This window comes from Leptonychotes weddellii, chromosome 11, assembly GCF_054177405.1.
Source record: "Leptonychotes weddellii isolate Sample4059 chromosome 11, ASM5417740v2, whole genome shotgun sequence".
Classification (NCBI taxonomy): domain Eukaryota; kingdom Metazoa; phylum Chordata; class Mammalia; order Carnivora; family Phocidae; genus Leptonychotes; species Leptonychotes weddellii.
The window spans coordinates 10,382,194-10,392,276 of NC_138379.1; the positions used below are offsets into that span (position 1 = coordinate 10,382,194).

At 36.0% G+C, this 10,083-nt stretch overlaps 1 protein-coding gene across 3 annotated transcripts in view; it reads right to left on the reverse strand.

Moving 5' to 3' along the window:
• Positions 1 to 10,083, reverse strand: part of ZFP91 (ZFP91 zinc finger protein, atypical E3 ubiquitin ligase) — a 39,130-nt gene that overhangs the window by 6,630 nt on the left and 22,417 nt on the right. For 2 of the 3 annotated variants that reach the window (XM_081798049.1, XM_006728542.3), the window contains exons 3-9: positions 4,911 to 5,123; positions 4,727 to 4,763; positions 3,568 to 3,672; positions 2,910 to 3,044; positions 2,093 to 2,143; positions 1,596 to 1,674; positions 361 to 475 (exon numbers count right to left, since the gene is read on the reverse strand). In XM_081798049.1, coding sequence (XP_081654175.1) covers positions 361 to 475; positions 1,596 to 1,674; positions 2,093 to 2,143; positions 2,910 to 3,044; positions 3,568 to 3,672; positions 4,727 to 4,763; positions 4,911 to 5,123 — 735 coding nt within the window. The remainder of the gene's footprint in view (positions 1 to 360; positions 476 to 1,595; positions 1,675 to 2,092; positions 2,144 to 2,909; positions 3,045 to 3,567; positions 3,673 to 4,726; positions 4,764 to 4,910; positions 5,124 to 10,083) is intronic. The other variant, XM_006728543.3, reaches the window with a different exon arrangement.

The following is a 10,083-nucleotide window of genomic DNA, read 5'->3' on the forward strand; positions in this document are numbered from 1 at the left end:
AGGCAAGTTACATAATGTGCAAAGCCTCTCGTTTCTTAGCTGTAAAACAAGGATAATACAAGCAAACTTGGTGACGTTGAATGGATGGATAAGCAGTAACAGTTGATACAGGATATGTGCTCAATAAAAAATTATCCTGGTCATAAAAGTTCTTTATAAAGTCAAAGGATAAAAGTAAAAAGCCCTCATTTGTTCATCCCTTGTAAAATTTGTTTTATTACATTTTATTTTCATACCTTTCTCTCACACTTGACTGTAGACTCTTAAGATTTACATTAGAAAAAAATATCATTACCAATCTACACATTTAAAAGTAGAATGCATTTAACACTTGGTAAAACATTTTATTTCAAAAAGTACCTGTATGATGTTTGGCATGTCGTAGAAGTTGCTTCTGGAGCCTGAAGAGTCGCCCACAGGAGGGATGAGGACATACGTATTTCTTCTTCAGCAAATGCTGATACTTAATGTGGTGCTAAAACAGTAAGAGAAAATAAAGAGGGATAAAAATGAAGACTTCCTGAAAGCTTGTTCCTTTGCTAAGTCAAAAGTTTTAGAGAGGGGCGCCTGGGTGGCTCAGTTAAGCATCCAAATCTTGATTTTGGCTCAGATCATGATCTCAGAGTCCTGAGATGGAGCCCCACATCAGGCTCTGTGCTGGGTAGAGTCTGCTTGAGATTCTCTCTCTCCCTCTGCCCCCACCCCCACCCCCTTAAAAAAGTGCTAAAGGGAAACCAAATACTCTGAATATGGAAGGGAGGTGCAGTATAATAAAACAGTTAAGAACACAGGCTATGGAAATAGACAGACCTGGATTCCAATCTGGGTCTATCATTCACGAGCAGTGTGACCTCAGGAATGTGCTTAAATACTGTGAGCTACAGTTCTCATTTGTAAAATGAAGACAACTGTAAGTGTCTCACAGCATTACTGCGAGGATACAGAGATCACGTGTTGTATGGTGCTTAGCGCAGCACACGGCATACAGTGGAAGAACAGAAGCAATCACTATTAGCACAGAGACAGAATCAGAGAGTAGGGCCTTAGCCTCATGTTATCCTTGCTGCTAAACTAAAAATCAAACAGGCATTTCTTAAGCTTTAGTGATAAACATTTCACTTTCATGTTTTCTGCCAGACCTAAATATAAGCTGTGTCTTTAATTCATTTAAAAAAAAATCTACTAAAGACAAAAACCCTAAAAATTAATTTATTTACTTGAAACATTATTCAAGAAATTGCGGGTTAGAGTTGCTAATTTTATTTTTTAAAAATACACATTAAAATAAAGTCTGTTCATCTGTGTCTTTGGTTTGTTGGTACAATCATCTCTTGTATCAGAAGTATTTATACCACAATGGGAAACACTGGACTATTCGAAGATTCCAAGGAAATCCTTTAAATAACCTCATGTTGTTAGATATTTTTAACACAATGACTTAAGTAATTTTATGCCTTTTTAAAGAAAGATTTTTTTTGACACTGTATGTCAATGATAAAGCCTACACAAGTTCACGAATTATAGCATCTCATGAAATAGAAAAATCAGTAATGGAACATAACCTGAAAGGCTGCCTTACATAACAATTTACTAACCTGCAAATAGCGAGGGTGAGCAAGAACCGTTCCACATCCTTCCATCTCACAACGGACATACTGGATTGGAGGCTTTTTTCTATTATCAATATGTAGGAGAAAAGTTAGCAAACAGAAGAGGCACGCTGCACAGTGGCTTAACTGAGTGCACTATAGGGAACAGCAATTTTATAGCATGAAGAATTAAAATCTCTTTACTAGTATATAGCTTGCATAGAATTTATGTTAGAAATAACCAGAAACTATCAAATGTTTGGTAAGAGTTTTAAAAAACAGCACAAAATAAACTAGTGACCTCCCAAAAGAAGTGTTAAGATTTTTAGAAACTTAAAGACCCTACAATGGAAATAAAAACACAGGAACTCTGCATCAAGGACATTAATAAAGTTGCATTTAAGATATTTTTACATAGCCATTCCTGCAGGGTAATTATGAGTAATTACGTGAGTGAAGTGCTTACCACCAGGAATAAGGAACATATTAAGAGTATAAATTACCTCCTTTTGGGTAATCGTGGACTTTTGTCATCTTTTCGCCTTCTTCCTCTCCTATAATTAAAGAACAGAGTAACTGTCCACATATTCCAGATTGAAGCTTACAGAGTGAAGGATGGCTGAAGACATATACTCAAGACCAAAGAGCACGGGGTGGAAACAAAGGATAACGCAGAATACAGAGTCAAAAACGTATCTGACAAGCCGAACAAAGATGTCATTCTGAAGTAATTTCACTTAAATAAATCTGCACTACAAGTTAAATACATACCTATCACAAACTATACATTACTATGGAAGATTTGGATAAACCTCAAGGTTACTACTTGAAGAGTCGTTCCAGTAAAAAGTCTATCACTTAAATTTAATCAATTTAAAAAGTAGAATAAAATAATCTATTATCTAAAAACCCTAAGAATATAAACTATACTCTCCTTTTAATAGAACGAAAAAGACTAAACACTTAAAACAAATCTTATTTCTACAACAAGTAATGGTTGCTGGACAGAAAGTCAAGACTCTTCAATCACTTGCCCTCATTTGCCCTTCTTTTGAGGATTCACATTTGCCATACTTTTTCTTGCTATCTCTACTCCCTCTGCATCCCATTAGCTGCTGTCTTGCCCACTCATTTAGACATCTTTAAGTATTGCTTTGGATTAAATTTAAACTTTTCAGAGAGCCTCTGCAATGAAATTGTCAGCTGCTTGAGGCAGCAATATGCACCTGTCAATAGCCCCCCTCACACTCCCACTCTTTTTCCCACCAGTGGCTTCAAAATCTGTTAGGGTTCCATTTTTAGTAGTAATTGCCTACTCACTTCCTAGGAGGTTCCTCATCCTCCCTAATTTCATTCTCTTCTTCTTTCACCTCTACCTCTACTTCCACTTTAATTTCTTTCTTCTCCTTCTCTTCTTTCACCTTCCCTGATTTTCTCCGTGGTTTTGGGGTTTCCCTGAAAACACAAACACATTTCAACACTGGTATCCAGCAAAGGATCTTTGCAAAGGGAACTGTGACAAAAAGGTAAAACCTGCGGTTATCATTGATTTATTGTAAAATTATGATCCTTAGCTCATGAAATGTGATTTCCAGTCAATTGTTCCTCACATGCACAGTAAAAGCCGTTAGGCTAACAATACCTGGGAATCAGAATGCACTACAGTTGTAAAGAGAAAGACAAAAGTAAAAAATTCTAAATATTCAGGCAATTGATGATACTTTGTACCATCAAGGTAAAACATGCAGACATCCAGTAATTTGGATATGATCAAAATAAAGTTATATAACTAGAAGAGAAGGCTGTGTGAAGGAGTTATAGGATAATGTTAAATTGGCAAAACAAGTGCATGATTAATTACTCATTTAAAATTAAGTCTATACCCATCAGTTCAGCAACAAGGTGAAATAAAAGCATGCAACAGTGCTTTCCTAACTTATTTTTCATCGACATGTCTATAGTAAAATCCGAGACATGCCTCTCTAAGTGGGGTTTGTAGGTCTCGTCTCTTGGGTCATCTTTGAATGGTATTTCCTCTTCACTGATTAACATCTCTTCTTCCTCTTCCTCCTCCTCATCACTACTAAAAAGAAGCAAATTTCTGGATTAGAAATTCTAGTTGTAAGGATTTTATCTGACTGGATTTTATTTGCTAATTTATTTAGAGGTTGCCAAAGATTCACATAGTAAGTTATCTAGAATTTTCATCCTTATGGTCTAATTGGACTGCAATCTAGCTGTTTTATCCTCACAATGATAACTGTAACTAAAAATACATAAATCCTGGGAATGCTATTACTTGATTAAATAAAGGTAAGATGATGACTGCCCAATGGCACTAAGAGCTAAAAAACAAAACAAAACAAAAAACAACGGACTTTATGCGGTGCCTGAGTGGTTCAGTTGGTTAAGTGTCTCTTGATTTCAGCTCAGGTCATGATCTCAGAGTCGTGAGATGGAGTCTCACGTCAAGATTCTCTCTCCACCTCCCTCTATTCCTAAGCCCCCCTTCTCCCTCTCTTAAAACACAAACAAAAACAACAGACTTTATAATCCTGTGTCTAGTAATCCAATGATCTGGTTTACCAAAAAGATCAACAAAGCAAAAAAAAAAAAAAAGAAAAAGAAGTTCACATGATTTACCATGGAATACAAATTTCAAAAATCCTAGTCAAAACATCCACACTTCCCATCAGTGGCTAGCATGGAATAAGCCAATACAGAAAGTACTCAAGACCTGCTTTCTGGGGGTGCCTGGGTGGCTCAGTCGTTAAGCATCTGCCTTCGGCTCAGGTCATGATCCCAGGGTCCTAGGATCGAACCCCGCATCGGGCTCCCTGCTTGGCGGGAGGCCTCCTTCTCCCTCTCCCACTCCCCCTGCTTGTGTTCCTGCTCTCGCTCTCTCTCTCTCTGTCAAATAAATAAAATCTTAAAAAAAAAAAGACCTGCTTTCGGAACTAAGGTAACTAAAGATGACGTGGTTAAAGCTCTAATCAAGAACAAAGTGACATCTAAACTAAATACTAAAACCAAAGTTAATTTTTTTTTAAAGGCTCAACGTTCTTTCAAGCAGAAAACAACTTTTGTGTGTACTCTATGTCCCCAAAGGTGTAAATACGAAATACGAAGTTTCTTACCTAATGCCACCTGGAGACTGATGTTCTTCTGCCCCGTCTGGATAAAGAAAGCATAACAAAACCTTATCTTTATAAAGGAAGCCTGTATCACCACACCTACCCCTGAAGGGTAAGCTGTTCAACATTACATTTAAAATCAGCAGGCAACTGGTTATTAAATAACCATACTCCACTTGTACTGTACCATAATCAAGCTGATCTGTATTTGGTTCTGACTTGCAGATGAGCTGCAAGGAACCAGTCTTCGACCTAGAACTTCGGGTGTTCTCTGTGTCATGATGCCTAGAAACAGACGTCCTGGTACTGCTGCGCCAGCCCCGGCTAGACCTAGTTGCAGCAATGGAAACTTGCTGAGGGAGGGTAGAATCATCTTCTTCCTCTTTCTCTTCCTTAGGATCTAGATGAAAACATATACCATTGTTTATGGTTAACCAATAACCGTCCCAGTATACCGACTACTGTAAAGAAAAAGTTAATGAAAAAGAAGGTAAATTAATTTTTTGTTCAGGCTTTTCAAAGCCCCTCAGATTTTTATACTGAGGTAACAGAAATAAGATGAGAGAAAACTTACCCTTACTGTCATCACTCTAAAAACTTCCACGTTGTCAAGCAGTAGTTTTATACCGTCTTATTTACTAAAAAATGCACTGCTAAGAAGTATACAAAATATACCAAATTCAATTCATGGGATTCTAACCTTTACATCCGAGACAAAAGAAACTGGGAGTGGTCCCAGAAAGATGGCCAGAACTTCTTATAGAAGTACAAGAAAGAATCACAGGTCCAGATGTTTTAACAATCGAACAACGCTGAAATTGTGGAAGAGGGATCCCATACTAAAAATGCCTCCCTTTGACTCTATTCAATAGTTCTTAGAACCACACCATGAATCTGAATTGGTCTATAGGGCAATCATGACAAGCTCTGCTTCAATCATCCTATGAGATGCTGTGCAAAGGTACACAATCTGTCCCTGTTATCCTGTATTTTCTTCATGCTTTGAAGGGCAAATGAAGTGAGGTAGGGCCATTCACTCCTGAGCAATAAATAAATAATAAAAAGCTTAATATAACTTTCATCCCTAGAGTAACTTATTACATATATATGTATATATATATACATTAGCATATTAAAAGTATTTTGATTATGGACAATTCTTTTAATAATCTCAGGATGGAAAAGGCCTTTCTAAGAATAACACAAAATTTTAGGTCTTAATACAGAGACCTGTCACTATATAAACATAAAAACAATTTTCAGCATGGCAAATTCCACTATAAGCGAAGTCTAACAGCCCAACAGAAAAAGAGCAGTTCAGTAAAAACACATGGCTTTCACACAAACAAAAGGTCAATCCTCTCATAATGGGAGAAACTCAAATGAAAAGGACTAGTGTGACACCACTGTTCCCCTGTCATACTGGCAATGATCCAAATGTTTGACAAGTGTGTATTGGGAATGCTGGGGGAAAGAGACAGTAACACAGATGACAGCACGGGCACTGGCAAAACCTCTATGAAGGACAATTTGGCAGTATCTATCAGAATTATAAATGTGTATCTTTTCACATTAATTTCAACTACTAGGAATTTATCCTACAATTACAATCACACTTATGAAATGACTTATGTATAGAGGTAGTCATTATAGCACTGTTTTTAGTAGTGAAAGAGCAGAAAACTAAACATCAGGAGAGGCCTGGTTACGTGAATGATGATACATCTAGTCAGTAGGCAACTGCATGCAAATAACTCCATGCCACTTTATTATGGAAAAAAACCCATATCCATATAATATCCAAATATTACATAGGTATACATTTGTTTTATATGTAGACATAGAAATAAATATGCTATACATGTAAGACATGTATCTTTTATAGGATAATAATATTTCTGGAACGATATACAAGAAATTGATAAATACTGGTCACTTCCAGAGAAGGTCCAAAAATATGCCCAGTAATTCCTCAGTATCTACCCTAGGAAAATAAACTGGCACATGGGGGTTCATGTTTATAACAGCTAAAGAACGGAAACGACCTATCTCTCACTCAACAAGAAAATGTTCAAATAAACCATGGCATATTACTGAGATGGAATATTATATAGAGGTATCTGTAAAGAATGCCATGGAATTGTTGGCAAAAATATTGTTAAATTAAGAAATTTAATTTAATAGAAATTAAGCAAAAAGTAAGACACAAAACTATATATAACATTTTTTTTTAAGATCTGAAAAATATAGTTTCCTCCACTGTGGAACAAGGGGGTGAATGGGGGGGCTACTTCAACTTTAACTATACTCTTTGAAAGTTTTATGAAAATACATTTAAGTAATGAAATAAAACTAGTTTGAAATGCACAGAACAGCAGTGGGAACTCCTAATAACCTGACATAATTATTAAATCAGATATGCATTTCCTTTCAGTTTTCCTTCCCACTCATTCATTCTCAAAAACTGTTATGAGACAAAAAAGGACACTGTATATTGATAAAAGGGTCAATCGAGAAGATATAAAGATTATAAACATATACACACCTAATATATGAAGCAAAAAAAATGACAGAATTAAAAGGAGAAACAGCCAGTACTAAAATAAGAGAGAGACTTCAATACCTTACTTTCAGTAATGGATAGAGTAACTAGTCAGAAGTCCAGTTAGGAAATAGAGGACTTGAGCAATCCTATGAAAAAATCAGACCTAACAGATATATAAAAAATACTTCACACAAAATCAGAATACACAGTCTTCTCAAGTGCACACAGAAGATTCTCCAGGGAAGACCATATGCTAGGCCACAAAACAAGTCTCAAGAAATTTAAAAAGACAGATCATATAAAGAATGTTCTCTAATCACAATGGAATGAAACTAGATATGAGTATCAGAAAGAAAACTAGAAAATTCACAAATATGTGGAAATTAAATACACTCTTCAAACAAATAGGTTACAGAAATCACAAAGGAAATTAGAAAACACTTGAAGATGAGTGAAAAGGAAAACACAGATAGCATAACTTACAAAGTTGCAGCAAAAGCAGTGCTTGGGGATAAATTTATAGCTATAAATGCTTACCTTAAAATAGAAAAAAAACCCCACATGTCAATAATCTACACCTTAAAGAAAAAAAGGGAAAAAGGAAGCCAAAGCTAGCAGAAGGAAGGAATTAAAACCTTCAGCTAAACTAAAAAAAAAAAAAAGACTCAAATTACTAAAATTAGAAATTAAAGTGAATACATTATTACTGATCTTACATAAATAAAAAGGATTGAGAACACAATTAACAATTGTATGTGAACAAATTAGATAACCTACATGTAATAAACACCTAGACACATCTGAAAACTCAAGAGGAAACAGAAACCTGAACACACAAGTGAAGACAAAGAATCAGTAATCAAAAACCTCCCAAAGAACATTATCAACCATAGCCAAACTATGGAAAGAGCCTAAATGTCCACTCACTGATGAATGGATAAAGAAGATACACACACACACACACACACACACACAATGGAGTATTACTCAGCTATCAAAAAGAATGAAATCTTGCCATTTTGCAATGAATGGATGGAGCTAGAGAATATTATGCTAAGCAAAATAAGTTAGCCGAGAAGGACAAATACCATACGATTTCACTCATATGTGGAATTTAAGAAACAAAACAGATGAACATATGGGAAAGGGGTAAAAAAAAAAAAAAAAGAGGGAAGCAAACCTTAAGAGACTCAACTACAGAGAACAAACTGAGGGTGGATGGAAGGAGGTGGATGGGGTTGGGCCAAATGGGTGATGGGTTTTAAGTAAGGAGGGCACATGATGTAATGAGCACTGAGCGTTGTATATAAGTGATGAATCAATGAATTCTACATCTGAACCAACATTACACTATTATGTTAACTAACTAGAATTTAAATAATTTGAAACAAACAAAAAAATAAATACAATGATGACTTCCAAAATCAAATACCTCCCAATAGAAAAAAAAAGCCCAGGAGCAGATGGTTTCACTGGTGAATTCTACTTATCATTTAAAGAATTAACACTAACCCTTCTCAAATTCTTCCAAAAAAATAAAAGAGGGAACACTTCTCGATTCATTCTGTAAGGCCATCATTACTCTGATGCCAAAGACAAAGACACCACAAGAAAACTACTGAACAATTTCCCTTGAAAACCAAAGTCAGCAGCATATTAAGATTATGCAGCATTTTAACACTAAGATCAAACGGGATGTATCCTAGGATTATGAGGGTGGTTCAATATACAAAAATCAATTGTTATAATATACCACACTAATAGAATGAAGGGAAAAACCCCACACAATCATCCCAAATGATGTAGAAAAAGCATTTAACAAAATTTAGCAGACTTTCATGGTAAGAACACACAGCAAACTAGAACAGAATGAAACTTCCTCAACCCGATAGAGGGCACTTATCAAAACCCCAGAGCTAACATACTCAATGACAAAAGACTAAAAGCTCTCTCCCTAAGATCAGGAACAAGACAAGGATGCCCCCTTTCTCCATTTCTTTTCAAAGCTGTACTGGAAGTTCTAGCCAGAGCAATTAGCCAAGGGGGTGGTGGAAGCTACCCAAATTGGAAAGAAAGAGGTAAAACTACCTCTATTCTCAGATGAAATGACCCTATTTCTAAAGAAAATTCTGAAGATTCCGCAAAACTATTAAAGGTAACAAATTTAGCAAAGTTGCAAAATACAAGATCAACACACAAAAACATTCTGTTTTAAATGTACCAGCAATGAATAATCGAAAAAGGGAAAAATTCCATTTACAATTCAATTAAAAACAATAAAATACTTAAATATAGGTAAAGTGTCAATAGTCCCCAAATTGATCTACAGATTAAATATAATCCCTATCAAAATCCCAGCTTCCTTTTTTGCAGAAATTGACAATGTGATCCTAAAATTTATATGAAAATGTAAGGGACCTAGATTATCCAAAACAATCTTGAGAAAAGACTTACTTAGTTCTTCCCAGTCTCACAATTTACAATTCACAACAAAGCTGCAGGAAACAGGGCACCTGGGTGGCTCAGTCTGTTAAGCGACTGCCTTCAGCTCAGGTCATCATCTCAGGGTCCTGTGTTAGAGCCACACATCAGGCTCCCTGCTCACCGGGAAGCCTGCTTCTCCCTCTGCTCTGCTGCTCCCCCTACTTGTGCTCTCTCTTGAATAAATAAAATCTTAAACACCCCCCTACACTCACACAAACAAAAAACAAAACTGCCGTAATCAATCAGTACCACAGTGTGGTACTGGCATAAGGACAGACAGAATGACCAAAGGAACTGAATTCAGAGTCTCAATATAAACCCATACATTTAT